Consider the following 26,448-nt stretch of genomic DNA (forward strand, 5'->3'; position numbering starts at 1 on the left):
TTACGTGGTCATTATGTTTATTCTTACATAGAAGATAGTACATACTTTGGCTAGGCTGTATATTTCACAAGGCAATTTATAGGTTTTCCACATTTACTAAAAGAGGCACAAATGTGTGTTTGCATTAAGTATAAAATGCCTGCCATAGAGTAGATGTTATAAAAATGTCCACAATCTTATACTAGTGTTATTACTCATTTCACTGACCCCTGAGAGCTCTTGGCTAGTAGAGAAAAGCACTATGGCTTAGCAAGAAGTTGCACGGGGAAAAGTAGCACTTACTATGTGTATTGTTTGGTTAGACTATAGACTGCTTACTATGTCAGACTCTCGTGATCCTTTCTGAATATTGGGTATCACCACTTCACCAGAAGAGTCTGAGACTGGTACTTGCTGAGTGATGAAGGTTTGATCTTGAAGCTTACTGTCATCCCTGTAGTAATAACAAAATGACAGACCTGTCAGCAACCACATACACATGGAACTTGGTTCAGAGCAACTGACTTGACATGTAACTCCCACTCAGTTCTAGCACATTTAAAATGTTCCCACGACGGTTGTGTTCAGGCCCACAGTCATTGCTTTGTCAAGAGAGATCTTACCCAAATTCCTTTGTCTCTCCATCATCAGGAACAACATAGTCTGGAACCGGAGGCCTAGAACGCCGACTGTATTTCCTGTGGTAGGTAAAAGTTAGCAATGAGTTAGTGTCTCCTCATGCCCCATATTTCAACTACGCTTTTAAAGTGCTAAATGAAATGCTTCAGTTGGATGAACTTTTTATTTTCAAAATTGAGCTTTACACATACATAGAGGCAGTATAATGTTAGGCAAGTTAATATAAACTTGTTTTCTCTTAAAGTTGAGACATGTTGAACTTAAATGGGAATATTTATGGAGATGATCATGATGATGATACACATACAACAGCTATTAACGGTGATGGCTAAGACTAAACCAGAGTACTGCTTAGAAACAGGACCAGAGGGGCGCCTGGGTGGCACAGCGGTTAAGCGTCTGCCTTCGGCTCAGGGCGTGATCCCGGCCATCTGGGATCGAGCCCCACATCAGGCTCTTCCCCTATGAGCCTGCTTCTTCCTCTCCCACTCCCCCTGCTTGTGTTCCCTCTCTCGCTGGCTGTCTCTATCTCTGTCGAATAAATAAATAAAATCTTTAAAAAAAAAAAAAAAAAGAAAGAAACAGGACCAGAAAAATTCCCTTCCCACAAAAAGAACCTCAGAACATAGAAAAATTACCCAGTGGAGATAGACCCAGCATGAAATTTCTCCTTTTACGTTGGAAAGTCCGGTTTAAGAACAGGAAATAATCATATCACCGATTCAATATTTTAATGGAAAATGAGCTTAACAGGATTATACAAAGTATAATAGGTTGATTTGCCAGCAGATAAAGACACATACTCTACTCCTAAAACTGGTCTTCAATTAGGTATATGAAAGCAGGATAAACTCATTCAAAATATGGCCATCTTACATCGTCTAATAATGACGCATTTAAAAAATGTCCTTTGGATACTACTAGTACCTGAGTTATAGCCACAGTGATTGCCGATGCACTAAAGAGTACAATTTATTGGTTATACTCCTTGACTTTGTTTAAGCACAAAGAAAAATATCCTACTGTTAGGGTCACAATCATACAGTCAACTGAACTCGTAAACTTTCTAGTTACTGTCCGTGCCTTGATCATTCATCATCTAATTCCTCCCCCCTCTGGCTTGAGCCTTCTCATTAAACTCTTCTTCACCTCACATTTCACTACTCTATTCCCATCTTTGCCCTTCATCCAACTCCGGCATGAGATTCCAACAGGCTTAGACTTGTTCCATTGTGGTCAAAGTTCACTGCTTTGGTGTAAAATATTTCTACTCAAATTCCTTTGTTTTTCCAGTGTTGAAAACCACACAGTGTGGAACTAGAACTCTGGTTGTTTCTTGGGGTGCAGAAAAGTCAACTCACAATGAGACAGACATTCTGTACCTGTAGTCTGGATGGCTTCTGCCTCCACCTCTTAATAAAAAATGAAAAACAAAACTTTGGAAGGCTACCAGGGACACAAAGTCCATTTCAAAGTCCTCCATTTTCCATTTAACCTATAATTCTTTACACTCTGCTCTCTTCCTTGTCCTCTTCCTTGTTCTCCTGTTTATTTTAGTGGTTATTCCTAGCCTCAGCCCTTTACTCTTCATCCTTCGGCCACTCTCCTACACTCAACTACCAGTTTTCACTAAAAATCCTCAAATCTCCCTCCCTAAACTCACATGTACTCCAGTCCCTATTTACAAATGCCTTGAGTATTTTTCACTTCAATATATTGCCATCATCTCCAATTCAACACTGAAAATACTCCTATTTCTTCTGCCCAGAGTGTTTTTTCCTTCACCCTCTGCTCCTATTTACCTTTTAGAGGTCAGCTCAAGCTTTTACTTCCTTAGAAACTTAACCTGAACTCTTTAGTTAGGTCAGATTCCCCTAATCCAGGCTCTTACCACTATAAACCACTCCTTTGAGCCAATGTCATAGTTCTACTTTTATATTTGTGTGATGATTTGAATAATGTTTTTCTTCCACATAGACTATGAACTCCCTGAGATTAGGAATGATGTCTTTATTTGCTCAACAGTATATTCTCAATAAGTAGTAGGTACCCAATATGTATTTATTTGCTAATGACTTAATGGACAGACTAAATAAACATTTCCCTCATGCTGGCTTTCCAGATTTTTCATTTGCCTTTCTTACCACCATTCTTGCATTTCTAAGCTAAACACCTTAAACTTTTACACTTTGCTTTCTTTCTTCCTTTTGTCTTTTTTTTTTTTATAATGATTTTTTATTATATTATGTTAGTCACCATACAGTACATCCCCGGTTTTCGATGTAAGGCTCGATGATTCATTAGTTGTGTATAACACCCAGTGCGCCATGCAATATGTGCCCTCCTTACTACCCATCACCGGCCTATCCCATTCCCCCACCCTTCCTTTTGTCTTCTATCACCAAGTCCTATTTCTCCTTCCTTAGTGTCTCAGTTTGTCCCTTTTCTCTGATGGCTTCCATTCCCGCCTACCCCAGCACCGCCACACTTCCAGAGGAGCATGGTGGCTTCTGCAGGTTCCCAACTCTACTTCTGTCCTGTGGCCCGCCCTAAGTGTCACTGCATCAGGTTCAGGTCAGCTCTGAGAACAGTGGCCTGTGAACCCTTCCAGTGAGACAGTATGAGAGTAGGGCTTATTGCTCTTTTATTCCTTCAAGGCAGAAAAGGAAAGTGTGTTACACTATTCCAGAATATACAGTGGTGTAAGATTTGGGTTTCTGGCATGGTTTTTAAGGCTCATCATAATTTAATCTATAGATCCAACCTTATTTCTAATTACTAATTACTCTTTAGTACCATCAAATTTCTTCAAGCTGGGAAGTGTTTCCTTGATGACCCCCAAACACCCCACCTGCATTGCTACCTCTGGGCTTCTGCTTAAGTTGTGTATTAAGCCCCTTGACTGATGTACCCTTCCCACTCTACTACTTTCTCCTACAAAGCACCCTGCAGAGTCATACTCTTTAAGTCTTCCTGACTGAAGTCTTCCCTGACTACTGTAGGCCACTGGCACATTGTCTGAACTCCAATGATGTTTATTGTGCCACCTAACTTTTTTCTTTGCCTTTTGGTTTTGTTTGGGCAACTGGATTATAAACTCTTTGAGATCAAGGGCAATGTCTCTTAATTCCTTTGAATGCCCATAATACCTAACATAGTACCAAGCATGTAAGCAATTAATAAGTGTTGATTTATTATCGCCACTTTGTAGTTCATTACCAGGGTTATAGTCACCGATAAAACATAGCGGAGAAAGAGAGTGAAATGAATCATGAAAAATAATTACTTGGAATATCTGTGGACTTCTGTTTTCTTTTCTAGGTCTTTTTCTTGGTATTAGAGGTTCTCTTGATTCATAATCAGCTTAAAAATCATTTACTTATCTTCGCAAACCAATAAAATCTTACCAATTACTGTGCTTCTCTTCAGTGACCACTCAACTCAGCTGAACAACATCGTACCTTCCCAGCAAGCATTACCTTCAACATCCAAGCTCTTTTCTCCCTCCCTTTTAATTCTAACTCATCTTTCATTTTCGTGTTCTTTCATTCGTCTCCCATTCATCTCTGGGAGTGGCAGGTGCTAAGCAGTATGACCGCTTTATATTTTCTGGTCCTTTCCCATTCCTTTAATTCTAAGTGAGAGTAAGTTCATTGTTCTTATATGATTTCTAGGTTTGATGACAATTTGGTATTTCGCTACAGAAATAGGGTGTTACCTAGGAACAAAACCATTCATTTTCGCAAAAAGCAATCTCAAGACTTTCTCCTTCTGCTCCCAGGTCAAATCTCCGATATCCACATTTCCTTGAATATTGGTCCTGAAGAATTTCAAGGAAAAAAAATGAAACAAAAATATAGTCAAAGTAAGCATCTCATCTTTTTAAAAAATATGAAATATGTAAACATGAGAAAATTTCCAAACCATAACTGAATATTAAGAGGCTTCCAAATGTAATGACTACAAAGCAAACTGTGTCTGTTACAAAATCATAGTTGAAAAGTTGAAAAGGATATCAATATGCTAGCCATTCTGAATTGTTATGTAATCATTAAGATAAAAATAAGAAAAACTATAATAAGAAAAAGGTTTGTGCTCAAACATTAAGCAAATAAGCAAAATAGAAAGTTGTAATATAACGTGCATTGAGATACAAAGACCAAAGGAACCACACAACAACAAAAAACAGTTATTTACAAGGTGAGATTATGGCTAAATTCCTTTTAACATTTCTTTTTGTATCAGATATTTTGCTATGAAAACAGAGTGACAAGAGGTACATTTAGAAAATAACACATAACTTATCTAGCCTATTTTCTTACCTCCAAATAAATCTGCAGCTAAGCTTTCCAGGCAGGTCTTTATCTATACTACCACTTTCCCAGACGATTCGTAATCTATTTGCTATTTATGAAAGCTGGCTGACACTGTAGAGAATACTGATGTTGGACAATGTAAGAAATGTTTTCGCATATAGGTCAATTGGGGTAGTTTTCTTTAAAAGTTTAGGTTTTGCCTTATGATCACCATATACTTCAACTTTCCTTCCCCAATCTGCCTCTTAAGCAGATGATGTAATATTTTAATCACCATTTCTGCCCTGCTGGTACAAGCAATAGAACACTGAGGTTAAGATGAGAAGTTGTTCAGTAGCAAAAATGTCACACAGAGGGCAGAAGGGGAAGAGTCCAGTTGCTGCAATAACAATGTGGAGAATCATTTTATATACCTCCCTCTGAAAACTTACTTACCACTGTGGAGACAAAAATAGAAAAGAAACTGCCTTATGTATGGTAGAGACTCAACTTGCTTGACATATTAAATTAAAAAAAGGAAATCACAGTGAACCTCTTGGTAACAAAAGTAACAAACTTCTGAATATGGCAAAAAGTTTTTAAAATGATAGTATAGACATTTTTGAAGAGTCTCATCTTTCAGAAGCCACAGACCATGTCCAACCTTCCCAACATCTATATGATTTAAAAGACCCTACAAATCAGCCCATTATAAAACAAAACAGAAAACTCATTTGGAAGCACTGTTAATAAGATATTTAGTACAGAGTAGTAGGGAGCCCTTTTAAGTTTCTTGAATTAAGGTTAAGGTTCTTTGAAGAACCTAGTTGCACTGGGATACAAGACTTTTTTTTTCAGAATAATCTTTAAAATGCACTATACTTTATGGTTTAAGAATGCACTGACAGACAAAAATGCTAACAGGAAACATTGTACACAGTCTACAACTGTGTCAAGCATTCTGCTACCTTTATCAGAGTGGCAGTAGATCTCTGAAGTTTATTTTGGAAACTTGTGGGGACTTTTGGTTAATACAATGGTGGGGGCACACTACTGGATGTCCTCCAATCCATGGGACAGTTCTGTACAATAAAGGATTATTACAAAGAACTGTTATATTGGTTTTTTAAATTATATGTTTAGTTAGATATTATTACCTATAAATTTCATCTCAGAATAGTAAAGGGAACATTATAAAATATTCATGACAGTATGCTTATCAAAAATGTTTAAACGGAATCTGATCAAACCTTTATAATGAATTTACAGAAAGTAAAATGAAAGAACACATTAAAAGATATTACAATGACATTCTATAGAACAAATGATCTAGTCTCTTTAAGACGTCTCTGTGATGAAAAAAGGGAATCTACTAAGAATACCTACTAAGCCCCACACACTGTCCTAACCATAGGGATTATAAAGATGAGTAAGATAGTTCCTGTCCTCAAATAACTTAAGGAGTAATGTATTCGATATTTAGATATTAGCAAACTGAACTTCTGAGGGTTCCTATTTCTCTAAAGGGCACAAAAATAGCACAAAAGATAAAATATTAAAGGCATGATTAGTACCACTTCTCAGCCTCCATAAGATCTTGATTCACACTATTGGTGCTGTGCTCTTTGCCATCAAACGTTCGGATTTTGGGATATTCTGTTCTTCCTGCACATGCCTCTCTCATTTTAGAATTGAAAGCAGCTTGTGCTACCTGTTTATAATGCTTCCTGTTAAATAGGATCTGTTGCTTCACTTGGTGTAGAGCATCTAAAAAGAACCTTTCCACTTCTGTTCTCTCATCCAGTATGTTCTTGGCCAGCTTCTTTACGCGGTTCATTTCTCTGTCCTTCATCTGGAGAAGCTGCTGCAGCTTGTCAATTTCAACCTGCCCTGCTTCGTTCTCTATCGTTGCCTGTTGCTGCATTTTACAAACTTCAGTCTCAAACTCTCTGGTCATACAGCTCAGGGCAGTCTCCAAGCTTACCACCTTCTTCTGAAGAGTCTGGATTTGCAATCTTTGTTGGGTAAGTTGCATAATCTTTTCCTTAACCAACAGATCATTGATCTCCTAAAAACAAAGATGAGAGAGGCGAGAGATTTTTTTTTAGTCAATTTCAGAACTTAAAAGTTCCTCACTAATTTTCATTACTTCATGAGATTTAAATCTGCCGCCAGGTTGAGATGGTGATATTTGGTGTTCTGTGTATGGAGAGTAAAAAACATCCAAGGGCTCTTCTCTGAGCTTGTGAAGGCCACTACTTTTGCTAAGTAAGAAACTGTCCTTCCTCTAAAATTCTGAAAGTTTAAATATTTTGTATTATCGAAAAGGGTAATTTCAAAATTAGTAAGACTATACAGTAACACATTAACAACTATATACTGGAAATTGTTTCCTATCCTCAGCCGTAGGCTAGTTGCCTATTTCTTTTTCATTTTCCCTTTCCTTCTTAGTGATAAAACTCTAATTTTATTCAGAAAGGCAGGAAGCCCAACCGAAAATTCTCAGTCTCCGTTGCAGTTCAGCAAAGCCATGTAGCTAAGTTCTGGTCAATGAAATGTAGAAGTGTGTGCAGGACTGCCAGGAACACCTCTAAAGGGAGGGGCATACTTTTTTCCTCCTTGTCCTTTTTTCTTCCTGCTGTTTGAGTAATGGTTAGAGTTCTAGCAGCTGCTTTGGGCCGTGAAGTGACTTTGGGGATGTCAGCCACACACTGCACAGCACAGTTAAGGAAACTGAGTTCTGTCCACTTTGTGTCACTACCATTCCAGCTCCGGATTGCTAACCTCCAGACTTCCTTTAGGGGAGAGAATAAACCCTTACATGGTAAGGCCCTTGTTGTCAGGGCTGCTACAGCCGAACCTATTCCTAAGTGATTCAGAGACCAACTCTAAGCTAAGTAAAGTAAAATGAGTATTCTACAGCAGTAGAGGATAGGAGTTATGTTTCTGATACATTCCTTAAAAAGCCAAGTCAAATGCTTCTTATGTCATTCTTGTAATTAATCCCTTCAGATAAGAAAGGTACATCATTCAGACAGAAGAAAAATGGTCCCATTGTCCTTATTATACTCAATTTTTCATACTTACCAACCCAATCCTTAAACAAACAAAAAGCAGAAAGACAGGAAATGAAGTCTAAATGGAGTGGGAACCTTTTGATGCAGAAGGAAAGTCTGAGTCTCTTGCAACTTCTGGGAGTTTTTTTGTAGAGCATCAGCTTCCTTCAGATGGTATGCGAGAGCTTTCTGGAGATAAACATTCTCTTTAAAAACAGCTCTTCCAGCATTGTTCAATTGCCTGAAATAGATAGATATAAGATCCCAAAACACAGGCCTAAGTATTAGATATTACCAAACTAGAACAGTGATTGCCTTATCCCCCAATATTAAAAATAATGACCACCACTTATTTAGTTAATGGTGGGTACTCGACAGTCAGGTGGGGATCTTATGACTAAGTTCTCACCAACGGGAAAGTGAAAAGTTACGTGTCACTTCCAGTCCAAGGCAGTTAAGAGCAGCAGACAGGAATTTCCCATGCTCTCTCCTGTCCATATGACTGCATGTGAAGAAGTCCAAGATGGAAGCAGCCCCAGTTCCTGAATCACCGCTCAAGGAAAGCGATCAGACTCACACTGGATTGTTAAGTGAGCAAGAACTAAACCATTGAGACTTGGGAGTTTATTTATTAACACAACACAATTAAGTGTTACTTTCACTAACATACCTCGTGACAACTCTGTACAGTTGCTATGATTATCCGCATTTTTAGATGAAGAACTTTTAATTTCAAAAAACTAAGGAAATCTTCTGACAGTGAGTCAGTCAGTCAGTATACATGTTGGGAACCAAAGTCTAACTTCAAAGCCGGGGTTCTTTCCTCCACACCACCCTGGTACAGAAAGGGTGGGTGGGAAAGGGGCCGGGACACAAAGAGAAAGAAACAGTGAGGGAAAGTAAACAACAAAATTTGAAGAAAGAAGGGGCGCCTGGGTGGCACAGCGGTTAAGCGTCTGCCTTCGGCTCAGGGCGTGATCCCGGCGTTATGGGATCGAGCCCCACATCAGGCTCCTCCGCTATGAGCCTGCTTCTTCCTCTCCCACTCCCCCTGCTTGTGTTCCCTCTCTCGCTGGCTGTCTCTATCTCTGTCGAATAAATAAATAAAATCTTTAAAAAAAATTTTTTGAAGAAAGCAAACCAGCAGAGAAGGGGGAAGACAACATAATAATAACAAAACAGACCAGCAAAGAGGTCAGAGAGGCTATGAGAAAGGAAAAAGAGACAGCAGTCTCTTACACAACAGCTTCATGGTGAGCTCTCTCGGCCAGCATTATTATCTTCTTTTCAGCCTCTTGTTCTAGTCGGTGCTAAAAAAGAAAATAGGCTATTTTAATACAGTTATATTTCTAAAAAATTTACACATCAAAAAATGAAATATTGATTTCATAATGTCAAATAAAATACTCCTGTCACATGAGCTGGTGTGAAAACTCCAAATACTTGTGGAGGAGATAGCAAAGAGGAGAGTGTGAACACGGGAACCTCAGGGTACCTCCGGGTCTCCCCGTTAAAGAAGCGACATGACATGAAAATACCAAAAAAATTCTACATCAGTGTTGAAAAGCAGAGCCGGGAGAAATTTCTGCTAAATACAATGTGGTGAGAGTCATTTATTTACTTATGCAAAACACTCGTATTGAGCACTAATATTGTACCAGATTTTTTAGATGCTGGAAATTCTGTGGTGAAAAAACAGATAAAATCCCAGATAAAATCTTACCGTATATTCTAGGTGAGATCCAAGCAACGATAATAATTAAAATGCACTGAGTATTTACCATGTGCCAGGCATGGTTCTAAGAGCTTTACTTTATTAATTACTTCTCACAACAACCCTAAGAATTAGACACTATTATTAGCCCCAAAAACAAGGACTGAGGAAATGAGAGGGAAGGAGAGGTTAGTGACCCGCCCAGAGTCAGATAAGTAGTAAATGGCAGAGCAAAGATTTAGAGCAGGCAATATGACGCTATACCGCCTCCCTAACAAGTAAACACATAAGAGAATTAATAGACTGTGATAAATGCTGTCAATGTAGAAAGCGAGGTAATGACACAGACAGTAATCGAGGGAGATTCTTTTAGGTTGGGGTTTAGGGAATCCGTCTCTGAGGAAATGACATTTAAGTTCTGAAGAATGAGAAGAGCCAGAGCTGGAGGAAGAACATTCCAGAAAGGAATGGCAAAGTACAAAAGTATACCATTGGGAAAGAGCTTGGCTGTTCAAGGAACAGAAAGGATTAAATGGAGAGGCAAAACACCAATAACCTGAGGGGAGTCCTTTATGTGGTCGGGTGGAGAGTGCTACAGTATGGATGAACAAACAGGCTGACTGGAAAGCCCACTGCCATCAACCAGCAGCACTGGGGTTCACACCAGCGCAGGAGTTCGTACCTAACCAGGAGGTTCACACCTGACGTGGTGAGACGGCTCCAGCTGCGGCTGGCCATCCCAACACTCATTCCCATCCTCCCTTTTCCTTCCCAGCTTCCACTAGGGCCTAGAAAAACAACACACTCACTTTCCCAGCATTCAATATAACATGGTTCTGGCCAACGAGATAGATGTAAGAAGAAATCTGCCAAGAGTTTCTGGGAAAGCTTTCATGGTTTGCAGATCAAAAAGGACAGACACAGCTGGAGCCTCCCTTCTTCCTGCCTTAAACACAGACAAATCTCAGAGCTGCATTAACTATCTTGCAACTATGAAGGAAAAGGCCAGCAGCCACCTACTTCCAGACATAAAAATCCTATTTACATAAGCACTGTCAGTCAGGTATTCTATAAACTGACCAAGCACACCTAACCTTTGTTTGTAGAGTGCTATAGTTAGCAGAGAAGAGATCAAGCTTAGGGTGGGACAGAGGGAAAAGGCAGTTGAGAGCAGCCCATTCCTGAGGACTTGCATTCCTAACAGTGCCAGGAAGTGCCCAGGGGGAAAGCACCTGGCCCACTCCTAGGTTACATAAACTGGCAATCTAGAGCCACTTTTTGAAGCAAATCTAAACCTCATATGAGTACTTATTTGCCCCACCCTCACCTTGCTACATCCCTACCAATTTCTGAGGAAAATCTGTCAGTTCTTCCCAAAAAGGAAAAATTACAACAATTAAAGAAAAACCATGGCTCCTCTGAAATGATTTTGTAGAAGAGAAGTGTTCCAATGCACTTCCCACAATTTGGAGAATTAACGTCAGAGGCACAGAGAGACACAGAAGTTTGTGATAAGCTAAGGAACATTTTTGAGCCCCCTTTTATTAACATCCTTGGTTTAGTTTAGCTTGGCTTGACTAGGGAAACACCTTCATGTGTACCAGAGTGACCTCTCCCATCGTATCCCCCCTACATAATGTGGTACGTGGGGCTCTCCTTCCACCAGGGGAACACCAAGCTGAGGGGGGCGTGTCCTGAAACCTTGGTAAGATGATAATCCCTCTTGAGGATTTCAAGAATCTCTAACTAGGGGTACCTGGGTGGCTCAGTTGGTTAAGCATCTGCCTTCAGCTCTGGTCATGATCCCAGAGTCCTGAGATTAAGTCCTGCATCAGGCTCCCTGCTCAGCAGGGAGTGTGCTTCTCTCTCTCCCCCTCTCCCCATGTCCCCCCTCTCCCTCTCTCCCTCTTTCCCCTTCCCCCCTCTTCCTCCCCTCCCCCTCCCCCTACTCATGCTCATCCTCTCTCTCTCAAAAATAAATAAATAAAATCTTTTAAAAAAAAGAATCTCTAACTAGGAGGGGGAAAAAGACTAAACATTGAGATATCTTGAACAGGTTTCATTTTCCCTGTTTTTCTTTTTTTAATCTGCTGTGATCTCATAAACAATTCTCTAATAAGATCCAAAGGAAAGTTGACATGTCTCAGAATGCATATAGATACTTTTATGCTTTTAGTAAACAAAATATTTCTTTTTTGTTAACAAAATATTTCTTAACTAACTCGAAAATGTCATACCTTTTCTTCAAAAAACCTGCCTTCCAGTCTTCTAAGAGTCTCCTGATGTTTCCGTTCTGTATTTCTCAAATTCTCCTTCAGCTGTAATTAAAACAATAAAAGAGCAATAGGAAATGGTGGTGATTGAGGCACATTCCTGGAAAATTCTCAATAAACAAACATTTTCTGTTACACATTATTTCTTAATCCTGAACACAGAAAATTCCATGTCCCTGCCCGTGAGTACCATCTTTCTGACCAATCTTCTACAGACTTGCAAAATCAGTATTGAGTTTTTAAAACGCTGTTCATGAACAATAGTTCCCAGGACAAGTTGTTCTCATAATCATATTTTTCAAATATCATGTGGACTCACAGAATCATAATATTTTAGAATTGGGGCACCTGATATGCCACCTCAGTCGGGGTGTTCATGCAACTCTTGACTGTGCAACTCTAGAAAAATGTTCACAATAAAAGTAAAAAAGTCAGGTTAACAGTTTGTACATAATGACCTCATTTGCTTTTTTTTTAAGATTTTATTTATTTATTTGAGAGAGACAGAGTGAGAGAGAGCATGAGTTCAAGCCCCATGTTGGGTGTAAAGATTATTTAAATAAATAAGCTTTTAAAAAAATACTATTTTAAAATAGAAAGGGATCTTAAGAGTCACACTACATGTAATTTCCCACTTAGTACAGGATTCCTTCTATGAGAAAAATATCTAGAGACAGAAGTAGCACTAATTCAAATCTCATTAATTCATTAGACTAGCATTTCATAGTTTCCATTTTTAGAAAATTCTTCCTAGTATTAATCTAAAACACATCTCCCTATGATTCCCACAGACAGATCCTTCTGTCCTCAAAACATGTATACATGGGAAAAAAAGGACATAAAACTCTCTAGGCAAAGAAAGGTAAACTAATTTAAAGCAACGATCCTATAGTCTACATTTCCTGGCAATCAATCAGGCTGAAATAGGCATACTCAATCCAATCTTTATGCCATAGAAAAGGCAGTAGAGAAGGGTTTCCCCAAGACACAAATCTTTCTCACTTGCCAGCTGTTTTACTCTGGGCAAATCACTTAACTTCTCAGGTTTCCAGGAATAAAAAGAACAATAATAGTAACTAGCTCATAGGGTGTGGCAAGGATTAAATAACAAACAATACGTGTAAAGTACCTAGAATAGTAACCGTTTAATATGAAAGCTAGTTATTATTATATCTACTATCATCCTTCCTTATACTTAACAATTTTCCTGTGATCTCTGTCCTAATTGTATTAAATCTCCGTTTTATATGATCTCTTTCAGATGTTCTTTCTCCCTGTATTTCTTGTACAATTTTTTAAAATGGCCTCTTACATCATTAAAGACCGAAAATTAACGTCAATATACAAGTTTATGGAAACAGTCTATCATCTTCGTGTGTGCAGGGATGGACCTTTCATATGCCATTGGACTCTCAAAAATCCATAAATTAACAAATCTTTCAAAAGATAGTTAGGTAATGCCTATCAAAAACCTTTAGAAGTTTATGTTCTTTAACCTATAAATTCCACCTCTGATTGGAATGCCTGGGTGGCTCACTCAGTTAAGCATCTGCCTTTGACTCAGGTCATGATCCAGGGTCCTCGGATCGAGTCCCACAGTGAGCTCCTTGCTCAGCAGGGAAACTGCATCTCCCTCTGCCTGCCTCTCTCTCTCACTCTCTCTCTGACAATAAATAAATAAAATCTTTTAAAAAAAAAATTCCACCTCTAAGAAGTTATCCTAAATGCTAATTACATATGTAGAAAAACATTGTTACTTGGATGTTCATCACCGTGTATAATAATGGAAAATTAGAAAGAAGTCCAGGGGCACCTGGGCAGCTCAGTCAGTTAAGCGTCTGCCTTCAGCTCAGGTCATGATCTCAGGGTCCTGGGACGGAGTCCCACATCAGGCTCCATGCTCAGCGGGGAGTCTGCCTCTCCCTCTCCCTCTGCCCCACCCCACTACTGCTCATATTCTCTCTCAAATAAATAATCTTTAAAAAAAGATTTTTACATATTCTTCAAAAAGAAAACAGTCCAGATGTCCAACAAGGGACCAATTAATCATGATATGTTGGGGCCCCTGGGTGGCTCAGTTGGTTGAGCTTTGGACTCTTGATTTTGGCTCAGGTCATGATCTCAGGGTCATGGGATTGAGCCCTGTGTTGGGCTCTGTGCTGAGCGTGGAGTTCGCTTGAGATTCTCTCTTTTCTGTTTCCCTCAGCCCCTCCCCCACCTCTCTATCTCCCTCTCTCGTTCAATAAATAAATAAAATCTTTTTAAAAATAAAAAAATAGGGGCGCCTGGGTGGCACAACGGTTAAGCGTCTGCCTTCAGCTCAGGGCGTGATCCCGGCGTTATGGGATCGAGCCCCACATCAGGCTCCTCTGCTAGGAGCCTGCTTCTTCCTCTCCCACTCCCCCTGCTTGTGTTCCCTCTCTCGCTGGCTGTCTCTATCTCTGTCAAATGAATAAATAAAATCTTAAAATAAATAAAAATAAAAAAATAAATCATGATCCATCTACCCGGTGGAATTCCATGCATCTAGTCAAAAGATTTTGTAGAAAAATATGTAATGGCATTGAAAAATGTTCACAACAAAAGAAAAACAGTCAGGCTAATAGTTTGTACATAATGACCTCATTTATTTTTTTTAAAGATTTTATTTTTTTATTTATTTGAGAGAAACAGAGTGAGAGAGAGCATGAGAGCAGGTTGTGGGACAGATGGAGAAGCAGACTCCCCACTGAGCAGGGAGCTGATGTGGGACTTGATCGTGTGACTCCAGGATCATGACCTGAGCCAAAGGCAGCTGCTTAACTGACTGAGCCACCCAGGCGCCCCATAATGACCTCATTTAAAAAAAAAATACCATATATTTTTAAATGTTTCTACATAGAGGAAGAAAAACGGAAAGAAAATACACCAAATTATTAACCAGTTATCTCTAGGTAGTATAATCGTCAGGGGAGGGCTTTTAATTTTCTTCTTTTTTATAAGTAGATTTGCTGAAATGGGTATTATCACTTTGTCAAAAGAAGAAAAACTAAAACAAATTATTAAAAGTAATAACTGCAACCTACCAATGTATACTCCTTCTGTTAATCACATAGATAGAAATCATTTTTTCTTTAAAAGTTATGCTTTGGATACCTTGTGATAATCTAAATTTAATTAGCCTCTTTTAATTTGTACAGTGAATTCTATATATACAGTATAATTAATTTTCTTCTTTTATGTATACACCCCCTTCCCATTTTTAGTTCATGGGCCCCTACATCTGCCTTAATTCTCCCATATTTGGGATTCCAGAGAACCACCTTATTTTTTCCCGTGGCCCAGTATCTTTTGCCTTTGAATTTTTAATCTTCCCGGCCCATGGTCCGTTTTGAAAAGTCTGCAATCGATTTCTCCATTAGGTGGCAATATTGTTCTTAAAAAAGAAATCACACCGCGGCCCACTAGACTATGCACTAGTTAATTCACTTCGATTCAGAATGTATACCTATACTTCCAAGAGCTATTTTGAGAGTTCCTAAAAAGTTACGGTTCTTGAGTCAGTCTTCAGCATTTTCACATAAAAAATTCTTTTTGATATTCCTTTTAGAAAAGTTTTAAGCTTTTCTGAGGAATTATTGACAGTGAAGTAGTTCCAGAGTATATTATGATGATTTGATACACATATGCATTATGAAAGGATTTCTCCCATCTAGTTAGTAGAAGACTTGATAGTCCTTCAATTACATTTTTAATGAAAAGACCTACTCAGCATTTAACAAAGATTTATTAAGCATTACTGCGTATCTTGTATTTCAATGAATACAAAGGAACGATACTGTTCATGCCTCAAAGACTGTAATCTCGGAGAGATAAGACAAATGAGAAATATGTCAAGGTATAATGGGTTACGGAGTATAAAAGAGATACAAAATGCTATGAAAACCCACAAAGAAAATTACTTTTTTTGCTAATAATCTTTTTATGTTTTCCCTTTTTTCCAGCTTTATGAGGTAAATTGATACATAACATTGTATAAATCTAAGATGTCCAGTGTGTTGATCTGACACACTTCTATATTGCAAAATGATTACCACTATAGAATTAGCTAACACCTTCATACTGTCACCTAACTGCCATTTCTTTTTTGTGGTAGGAACATTTAAGAACTACTTTCTTGGGGCGCCTGGGTGGCACAGCGGTTAAGCGTCTGCCTTTGGCTCAGGGCGTGATCCCGGCGTTGTGGGATCGAGCCCCACATCAGGCTCTTTCGCTATGAGCCTGCTTCTTCCTCTCCCACTCCCCCTGCTTGTGTTCCCTCTCTCACTGGCTGTCTCTATCTCTGTCAAATAAATGAATAAAATCTTAAAAAAAAAAAAAAAGAACTACTTTCTTAGCGACTTCCAAGTGTATAATACAGGATTAGTAGCTATAATCACCATGCTGTACATTAGATTCCCCAGAATTTGTCAATCCTAGAATTGGAAGTTTGTATCCTTTGACCAGTATCTCCTTATAACCCTCTCCCTACCAGCCGGGTAACTCTAATCTACTCTGTTTCTCTGAGTTCAGCTATACATATAAGTGATATCATAAAGTATTTATCTTTCTGATTAATTTCACTTAACACCCTCAAGTTTCATCCAAGAGATCATAAATGGAAGGAAGAAAATTATTACTTTTTTTTTTTAAAGAAAGTTAATACTTTTAAACATGACTCTCGGGGACCACCTTATGGAGAACATGTATTTGAGCTGTGCCTTTGAAGGGTAGGTTAAGATTTTAATGGATAAAGATCTACTGGAAGTATATTCCAGATAAAAGAAACAGTGTGAACTAAGTAAAAATGGCAGAAAGGACTTCAGAGATGAGTAAATATCCAGTTTAGGTGGGTTAAAGGGGGTGCACATGGGACGGTGTAGTAAAAGTTGAAAATAGGTGTTGCAAAGGAGGTGTAAGGTTGTGACTTTCACACAAGGCATCTGGACAATACTGGGTTTTACAATAGAGAAATACTAAAGAAGATTCTTCAGGGAGGTGATCAGAACATTCCTGCATCAATACATACTTTGGACTGTGGTGGTGTGGTGGTTTTAAAATACATCCACAGGGGTGCCTGGGTGGCACAGCGGTTAAGCGTCTGCCTTCGGCTCAGGGCGTGATCCTGGCGTTATGGGATCGAGCCCCACATCAGGCTCTTCCGCTATGAGCCTGCTTCTTCCTCTCCCACTCCCTCTGCTTGTGTTCCCTCTCTCGCTGGCTGTCTCTATCTCTGTCGAATGAATAAATAAAATCTTGAAAGAAAAAAAAATCCACAACTTCTATGATTTCCAAGGCTAGGTCAAGAGAGGGATAGCTTCTGTCTGGCTTTCTTTGGGATTACTTGCTTTAGGTAAACTCACTGACCAAATTGTGAGGATGCTCAGGGCCCCTTTGTAGGCCCCCATGGGAAGATGTTGAGGCCACCTAGTAATGACTGGCCCCAACCTGACAGCATGTGAGTTGGCGCCTGGGAACCCATCTTCAAGCTCTAATCAAGCCTCCAGATGACTGAAGCCCTGGCTAAAATCTTGATTGCAACTTCATGAAGGGCCCTGAACCAGAACTTCCCGGTTAAACTGCTCCCAAATTTCTGACCCATGGAAATTGTGCTTTTAACAAATGTTTATTATGGTTTTAAGCTCTAGATTTGGCAGTCATTCTTTCTGCAGTAACAGGTTACTAACGCAGGCGTAGAAATAGAGGGAGCAGGACTAGAGGTACTGGACTGGGATTCAGTTCACCAGGCTTCTGCTGCCAGCTCTACAACTTACCATGAAAGTCACTTAACATCTTTTTGTCTATTTTCTTATCTGTAGAATGGCTTAAATAGGCCCTAAAGTTTCTTCCAGTTCTATGATTCTATGAATTCCATGAAAGGATTTAGTTTTAGATGGTTGCCTTATATCACTCATTTAGCAAGTTGTGGTTGTTGTTGTTGTTGTTGTTATTTAAGAGGCCCCCTGCCCAGCCTGGAGCCCAAGGGCTTGAACTCACAATCCTGAGATCAAGACCTGGCAGAGATCAAAAATTAGATGCTTAACTACTGAGCCATCCAGGCACTCTGCAAGTTTTATTATTATTATTTTTTTAAAGATTTTATTTATTTATTTGACAAAGAGACAGCCAGCGAGAGAGGGAACACAAGCAGGGGGAGTGGGAGAGGAAGAAGCAGGCTCCCAGCAGAGGAGACCGATGCGGGGCTCGATCCCAGAATGCTGGGACCACGCCCTGAGCCAAAGGCAGACACTTAACGACTGTGCCATTCAGGCGCCCCCTGCAAGTTTTATTATTAAGTGCTAATCTAGAAACTAGTGAGCAGTGACAAGGACATACACAAATAGATGATTTGGCTCCTTTTATTCTCCTCTGTTTATAAAATTAAAGAACAACATAAATATAAAATAACTAGAGAAGACAGTTATACAACTGCTATTTTAAGGACTTTAAAGTTCTGGAAACTCGGGGTGCCTGGGTGGCTCAGTCGATTAAATGTCTGCCTTTGGCTCAGGTCATGATCCCAGGATCCTGGGATTGAGTCCCGAATCAAGCTCCCTGCTCAGGAGGGAGCCTGCTTCTCCCTCTCCCACTGCTGCTCCCCCTGCTTGTACTCTCTGTCAAATAAATAAATAAAATCTTAAAAAAAATAAAAGGGTCTGGAAACTCATAGGAGGAGAGAGTTCCTCCGAAAATACTTCAAAGGAACTTGTATAATGGTGAGGTACAGAAATTAAGAACAATGTTAGGGGCACCTGGGTGCCTCAGTCAGTTAAGTATCTTGCCTTTGGCTCAGGTCATGATCTTGCAGGTCCTGGGATTGAGGCTCGAGTCAGGCTTCCTGCTCAGCAAGCAGGGAGTCTGCTTCTCTCTCTCTCTACCTCTGCCCCTCCACTCCCCCCCACTCATCTCTCTCTCTCTCAAATAAAAAAAGATCTCTAAAAAAAGAAATTAAGAACACTTTTAAAGCAACAGTTATAAGAACAGTTGTAAAGCAACAAGTTATCAAGTTCATAAACAAAGCCTAACGGGAAGGTTTCGGAATAACTTTGCAATTAAGATTGAGTTGAAACACATTCCTCTAGTCTAAGAAAGTGTCTTCCCATTTCCTACCTTGCCTAAAATGTGCCAACTCATCCCTTTAATTAGAGCTTTTAAGAGTATTCTACTAAGATTTTTATTTATATTTTTATAAGATTTTATTTATTTATTTGTCAGAGAGAGAGAGAGCACAAAAGCAGGGGGAGCAACAGGCAGAGGGAGAAGCAGGCTCCCCGCTGAGCAAGAAGCGTGGGACCCTGGGATCATGACCTGAGCAGAAGGCAGACACTTAACCGACTGAGCCACCCAGGCATCCCTCTACTAAGATTTTTAAAGCTATATAATTAAAACAAAAAGTAAAACGCCAATAACTACTATGCTACTACTCTCACCTGGGATTAGTAGGAATGAATGTGCTAAGTATTTTACACACATTACATTATTTAATCCACATAACCTCTCTAAGAGGAGGCAGGTGATATTACAGCCACATTTTACAAGTGAAGAATCTGAGACTTGAAAGAAAATGGACTCTCCAAAGCCATACAGCTATCAGCTGCAGAACCAGTACATGAAGTCCATAATTTCAAACACTGCACTATCTTATCTGACTTGTTCACTTCTCATATACCCTTTTGACTTGGTGAATAGCTAAAAGATAAACAGAAATAAGATGCAGGAACTCTGGTTTCCCATCAAAGCTTGTTCTTGTTAAACAGGGCTCTGGGCAGCCCAAGGAGGGCTTGAGAGGCATTGCATGCTTGGAGAACACCATGCCCAAGACTGAGAGGCACTAAAGGGGATGGTGGAAGGGCCTTAAATAATATTAATGGCTATAATTATAATTTTAGCAGTAGTAATAATAGCAGCAGGATCAGCAACAGGTAATATTTACCACACAGTGCTGTGCATTTAAAACAGATTATTTCATTTAGTCTTCACAATGACCCTTTGAAGTTGATACCATTATTTGCACCTCCATGTGTTAGATGAGGAAATTTAACAAGATACCCTAGTAGTAAAAACAGTATACTCTAGCAGTCTGACTTCAGAGCACCAACTTTTAGCCCCTGCACTACATGAAATATGGTTATCTTAGGTGGTAATACTACTACTATTACTAGTAATAGCAGCAATGTTCAGTTGCACACTGGAGCAGGCTCATACCAGGAATTTTGCTAGCATGTTGTTAGTGTTAGTAGCTTGAAATTGGCCATAATAAAAGTATTCATACTAAGGAAATCAGCAAATGCTACAAATCAGGACTTTTCTCCACAAAGAGCTACATGCCACTATAAATATAATTTCCACTTATAATGACATACACTATTTTAAGCACTTTAAATATATGAACTCGTTTAGTCCTTACAACAACCCTATGAGCCTACGAGTAACCCTTATTATCTCATTTTACAGATTAGGCAACCAAGTCACAAGACTGCCCAAAGGCACAAAGCTGATTTCAGCTACTATCCCCAGCATAAATGTGCCATTTATTACATTAGTATTAATGCAATAAAACTATATTCTGAGCTGAGGACATGGAAAGTAAGAGAAAAACCATAGCGAGGTCAGAGAAACTTTCAAAAAGTACTCAGTTTTCCTCGCCCTGCCCACCCTTACCCAGAGAGCCTTCTAAAATGTTCTAAAATCATCCTTCATCAGTCTAAACCTATTTTCCTTTAGGACTTTGCTACTTTGCCCCTAATGTTTCCTAAGAACTGTAATTTCTTTCTTTCTTTCTTTTTCTTTCTCCCTTTCTTTCTTTCTTTCTTTCTTTCTTTCTTTCTTTTTCTTTCTTTCAATATTTTGTTTATTTACTTGAGAGAGAGAGAGAGAGCATGAGCAGCAGGGAGAAGGAGAAGCAGACTCCCCAATGAGAAGAGAGCCCGCCTTGGGGTTTGATCCCAGATCCTGGGATCATGACTTGAGCCGAAGGCAAAGGCTTAACTGACTGAGCCACCCAGGCACCCCTGTAATTTGTTTCTTATTGAAGTCACCCCAAAGGTTTAATTGCTGATAAGTGTGGAAGGGTGTGTTGGCTAAGATTTGGTGAAGTCACAAAAAAAATCAATGCTTAGAAAAGTCTTAGAAATAAGACTTTCACCCAGTGCTACACTCATTTTGTCTTCCACTTTCTCTCAAAGAATCTCTAAAATGTCAAAGGCAGTCCTTTACCATCTCACAGGAGTAAATGTCTATGAAAGCTTTTGCACACGTAAGTACAGTACCGTGATATTCACTTTATTTTGGCACTGGAACTGAACGTGCAATATTTCCAACGTATGCTTGTAGTTAATTCTAATCACCTTTATTTAAAGAAATAAAGAAACTTACATCATCTAATTCTTTCTCCACTTGGATTTTTCTCTTCTGGAATTGTTTTATTGTTTTCAGCTCTGTCTGCATCATGCCAATTTCTCTGGCTTTTTGATGGAACTGTCCCTCCAGCTCATTTATTTGCACAGTATACTTCTGTTCCTGTGTGCAAAAAGCAGGTAAATGAGTTAGGAAAAGAACAGAAGCCCCACACAGTTGTGTCCCCTTTGAAGCTTTAGGCCATTTGTCTATCTTCTTTGAAGAACTGTTCCCTTTTTATTTTTGCATAAAGTTTTACTTTTTGTTAGAAGATACCAAGTGCCTTGAATAGGGAAAAAAAAAATTCTAAAATGAGCTGATCTTATAAAGAAAATGCAGATAATTATTAAAAAGAGGTATGAGAAGACTAAACAAATCTTTAATTTGTAAGAGAGAAAAAAAAATCCCTAACCCTAAATTAAAGTTTGTGAGCTAAGAAATAAAGGAAGGGCCAATATTGTTAATAAATCAAGAAAGAAGGAGAAGTTGGGAAAAAAGAGGAAGGAAGGGAAGAGGGAGGAAGAGAAGGCTGAGGATGAGGAGGAAGAGTAGAAAAGGAAGAAAAGAAGAGAAAAAAAGAAGGGAGGAAGTGGAGGAAGAAAGGGCCAATGACACAATTTTTTAAATGAATGAAATATCAAAAAGAAATGCAAATGACCCTCCAACATGAAAAAATGCTCAACCTAGCTCATAATAAGGGTAATGCAAATTAAAATACACTGGAATACACTTTCTCACCTATCATGTTGACAAAAATCAATTTTGACAAATGTACTCTGGCATATTGTGAAGACATGGATAGGAGTTAGATTTCTCAGAATACAACATATTTGATAGACTTAACTTTGGAGCCACATAAATATTTTACATAATTATATAATTACATAATTTTAGATGCACAATTCAGTTTTTTTAAAAGCAACTTTTAAAAATCAAAACCAAAATGTGTTCTTGAGTTGGTGGCATAACCTCACAGGAATTATTTCAAATGGTAATGTAATTTGATCATAGATCCCTATTGGGATATATCCCAAGGGGGAAAAGCACCCCCTAAAATCTTAAAACCGTTTCCACTAATCTAGGTTAGTGGTAATATCGGTATTAGTATTTGGTGACTGTTGATGTATTGAGGTTTGAAGCAACTACTCAATTATGCCAATATCATTAAGAAGAGTATTTTTGGAGAAGTTTCCCCCTTTGGGGGGCAGGGTAGCTCATAACCTTGGGGGTAGCAGCTCTAACAGCAACATTGATTATTAGGGATGGCAGCAGCTGCAGCAGGACCTGCAACAGCCCAGAGGTTTTTCCGGAGCTTCTCAGACCTTCTGATCGATGAGAACCCCCAGGCAGCATTAGAGAAGCTGACTAAGATTTTGGAACAGAAACCAGATTATTATTGTTACAGAACTTATTGTCATGTTCTTCTTGGGAATTACTGTGACGCTGTTGCTGATGCAAAGAAATCTCTTGAACTTAATCCAAATAATTCCCCTGCTATGCTGAGGAAAGGGATATGTGAATACCATGAAAAACACTATGCTGCGGTTCTAGGAACTTTTCTAGGAGGACAGGATTTAGATAGTGTAGATCCTGCTTTCACCGTCTGGACTAAAACGTGTCAAGAAGCTCAGACTGGGGGGCGCCTGGGTGGCACAGCGGTTAAGCGTCTGCCTTCGGCTCAGGGCGTGATCCCGGCGTTATGGGATTGAGCCCCACATCAGGCTCCTCCGCTATGAGCCTGCTTCTTCCTCTCCCACTCCCCCTGCTTGTGTTCCCTCTCTCGCTGGCTGTCTCTATCTCTGTCGAATAAATAAATAAAAAATCTTTAAAAAAAAAAAAAAAAGAAGCTCAGACTGGATCACAAACCGAGGTGTCTGCATCCCAGAGGACTCATCAGTCAAAAATCAAGTATGACTTGTATCAAACAGAATCTCAAGTAATCATTAAACTTGTGATCAAGAATGTTCAAATCAGGGGTGCCTGGGTGGCACAGCGGTTGAGTGTCTGCCTTCGGCTCAGGGCGTGATCCCGGCGTTATGGGATCGAGCCCCACATATGAGCCTTCTTCTTCCTCTCCCACTCCTCCTGCTTGTGTTCCCTCTCTCGCTGGCTGTCTCTATCTCTGTCGAATAAATAAATAAAATCTTTAAAAAAAAAAAAAAAGAATGTTCAAATCAAGAATGTTCAGAAGAATAATGGAAATGTGGAATTTTCAGAAAAAGAGTTGTCTGCTTTGGTGAAACTTCCCTCTGGAGAGGATTACAATTTGAAACTGAGACTTCTTCATCCTATAATACCAGAACAGAGCACATTTAGAGTACTTTCAACAAAAATTGAAATTAAAATGAAATCAAGACAGAGGCTGTAACGCGGGAAAAGGTAAAGGGGCAAGGAGATGTGCCTAAACCAAAACAGTTCACAGCAGACATAGGAATTTATATCCATCATCATCTCATCATGCAAGAAATTGGGATAAATTGGTCAGTGAGATCAAAGAAGAAAAAATGAGAAGTTGGAGGGAGATGCAGCTTTAAATAAATTATTTCAGCAGATCTATTCAGATGGTTCTGATGATATGAAACGTGCCATGATCAAATCATTTACAGAGTCTGGTGGTACAGTTTTGAATACCAACTGGTCTGATGTAGGTAAAAGGAAAGTTGAAATCCATCCTCCTGATGATATGGAATAGAAAAAGTACTAAATAAATTAATTTGCTATCACTATATTGCAAAAAACCCCCCAAAAACGGGACCTTTGGTGAGGGAGAAAGGAGACTCAGATCAAGTAATAAACCCTGTACTCCTGCATCTGAATTTAAAATATTGGTATGGGCTCATTACATAATCTTTTAAAAATATATATTTCCTGCCTCTGTCCACTGAAAGGCCATAGAAAGAATGACAAACTCAGTAGCACCACTACTACCAGACCATTTTCTACAAAAACATAATTTTACGTTATTTTTGAGCTGCTGTACAATCCAGTGTGTGAGCTTTAAGGTCGCTGAGCTACTCAGAGGACATATTCACTTACTCTTACTGTGTCTTAAATAACTGAACTTAAAAACCTGACCACCCAGTAAGTAAAAGTATTAGTATACCTAGATACTCACCAACATTTCCTTCTCCTCTTGGGCTTTTTCCTTTGTTTCATTCAATTGTTGTTTCAGTTGTTCAATCTGTAGAAGTTGGAAAAACAGAGTCAGGAAGGTAAAGAAATTGCTCGGTATCTTACCTTTATTAAGTAGCCTAGTTTTTGCATGATATTGAAACCTATAGAGTTGGAGAGGTAGAGTAAGGTGGAAAGAAGAGAAAAGGGGACATATTCTATGCCCTTAACCTGCTATTGCTAGTTCTAAAACCTGGCTATCATCAGAGTTCCTGGGTAACTATTTTTTTTTTTTGTGGTAAAAAACACATTATATTTACCATCTGAACCACTTTTTAAGTATACAGCTCATTTCAACACATGCCCTTTCCAAAGTCTTTCACCCAGTTACCCCATCCCCCCACCCCCCTCTCCTCCAGCAACCCTCAGTTTGTTTCCTGAGATTAAGAGTCCCTTATGGTTTGTCTCCCTCTCTGGGTTCGTCTTGTTTCATTTTTCCTCCCTTCCCCTATGATCCTCTGCCTTGTTTCTTAAATTCCACATATCAGTGAGATCATGTGATAATTGTCTTTCTCTGATTGACTTATTTCACTTAACATAATACCCTCTAGTTCCATCCACGTTATATATATACATATATATGTATGTGTGTGTATATATATATATGTATATATATATATACACATATGTATATATATATATATATGTATACACACACACACATACACATACCACATCTTCTTTATCCATTCATCCATTCTTTATCCATTCATGTCGATGGGACATCTGAGCTCTTTCCATAGTTTGGCTATTGTGGACATTGCTGCTATAAACATTGGGGTGCAGGTGCCCCTTTGGATTACTACATTTGTATCTTTGGGCTAAACACCCAACAGTGCAATTGCTGGGTTGCAGGGTAGCTCTATTTTCAACTTTTTGAGGAACCTCCATACTGTTTTCCAGAGCGGCTGCACCAGCTTGCATTCTTACCAACAGTGTGGGAGGGTTCCCCTTTCTCTGCATCCTTGCCAACATCTGTCGTTTCCTAACTTGTTAATTTTAGCCATCCTGACTAGTGTTAGGTGGTATCTCACTGTGGCTTTGATTTGTATTTCCCTGACGGCGAGTGATGTGGAGCACTTTTTCATGTGTCTGTTGGCCATTTGGGTGTTTTCTTTGCAGAAATATCTGTTCATGTCTTCTGCCCATTTCTTGATTGGATTATTTGTTCTTCGGGTGTTGAGTTTCATAAGTTCTTTATAGATTTTGGATACTAGCCCTTTATCTGATATGCCATTTGCAAATACCTTCTCCCATTATGTTGGTTGTCTTTTGGTTTTGTCGACTGTTTCCTTTGCTGTGCAAAAACTTTTTATCTTGATTAAGTCCCAATAGTTCATTTTTGCCTTTGCTTCCCTTCCCTTTGGAGACATATCTAGCAAGAAGTTGCTGTGGCCAACGTTGAAGAGGTTGCTGCCTGTGTTCTCCTCTAGGATTTTGATGGATTCCTGTCTCACATTTAGGTCTTTCATCCATTTTGAGTCTATTTTTGTGTATGGTTTAAGGAAATGGTCCAGTTTCATTCTTCTGCATATGGCTGTCCAATTTTTCCAACACCATTTGTTGAAGAGACTGTCTTTTTTCCATTGGATATTCTTTCCTGCTTTGTTGAAGACTAGTTAGTTGACCATAGAGTTGAGGGTCCATTTCTGGGTTCTCTATTCTGTTCCATTAATCCATGTGTCTGTTTTTGTGCCAGTATCTAACTCCCCCAGTCTTTGAAAATTTAATAATTTACTAAATTCTACTGTAAGGAAAGGCTCTTCCTTCTCCCTTATTTATTAATGTATGTTTTATTAGCAATATGCACTCATGGACTTATTTTATTCAATGGATTATAATGTTGTACTGTCATCATTTATTTTGATTGTTTCAGATTTGGCCAGTGGGAGCCCCTTCAAGCTAGT

General features: G+C 39.1%; 1 protein-coding gene and 1 pseudogene across 2 annotated transcripts in view; one reads left to right on the plus strand and one right to left on the minus strand.

Moving 5' to 3' along the window:
- Nucleotides 1-26,448, minus strand: part of BBOF1 (basal body orientation factor 1) — a 38,625-nt gene that overhangs the window by 5,645 nt on the left and 6,532 nt on the right. Inside the window, exons 3-11 of one of the 2 annotated variants that reach the window (XM_026519525.4) lie at nucleotides 24,486-24,551; nucleotides 21,350-21,493; nucleotides 11,921-12,001; nucleotides 9,209-9,279; nucleotides 8,066-8,210; nucleotides 6,488-6,981; nucleotides 4,337-4,438; nucleotides 603-677; nucleotides 319-433 (exon numbers count right to left, since the gene is read on the minus strand). In XM_026519525.4, coding sequence (XP_026375310.3) covers nucleotides 319-433; nucleotides 603-677; nucleotides 4,337-4,438; nucleotides 6,488-6,981; nucleotides 8,066-8,210; nucleotides 9,209-9,279; nucleotides 11,921-12,001; nucleotides 21,350-21,493; nucleotides 24,486-24,551 — 1,293 coding nt within the window. Of the gene's footprint in view, nucleotides 1-282; nucleotides 434-602; nucleotides 678-4,336; nucleotides 4,439-6,487; nucleotides 6,982-8,065; nucleotides 8,211-9,208; nucleotides 9,280-11,920; nucleotides 12,002-21,349; nucleotides 21,494-24,485; nucleotides 24,552-26,448 lie in introns of both variants that reach the window. The other variant, XM_057318487.1, reaches the window with a different exon arrangement.
- LOC113270349 (protein SGT1 homolog) lies at nucleotides 22,502-24,442 on the plus strand (annotated as a pseudogene).

This window comes from Ursus arctos, unplaced genomic scaffold (assembly GCF_023065955.2).
Source record: "Ursus arctos isolate Adak ecotype North America unplaced genomic scaffold, UrsArc2.0 scaffold_25, whole genome shotgun sequence".
Classification (NCBI taxonomy): Eukaryota; Metazoa; Chordata; class Mammalia; order Carnivora; family Ursidae; genus Ursus; species Ursus arctos.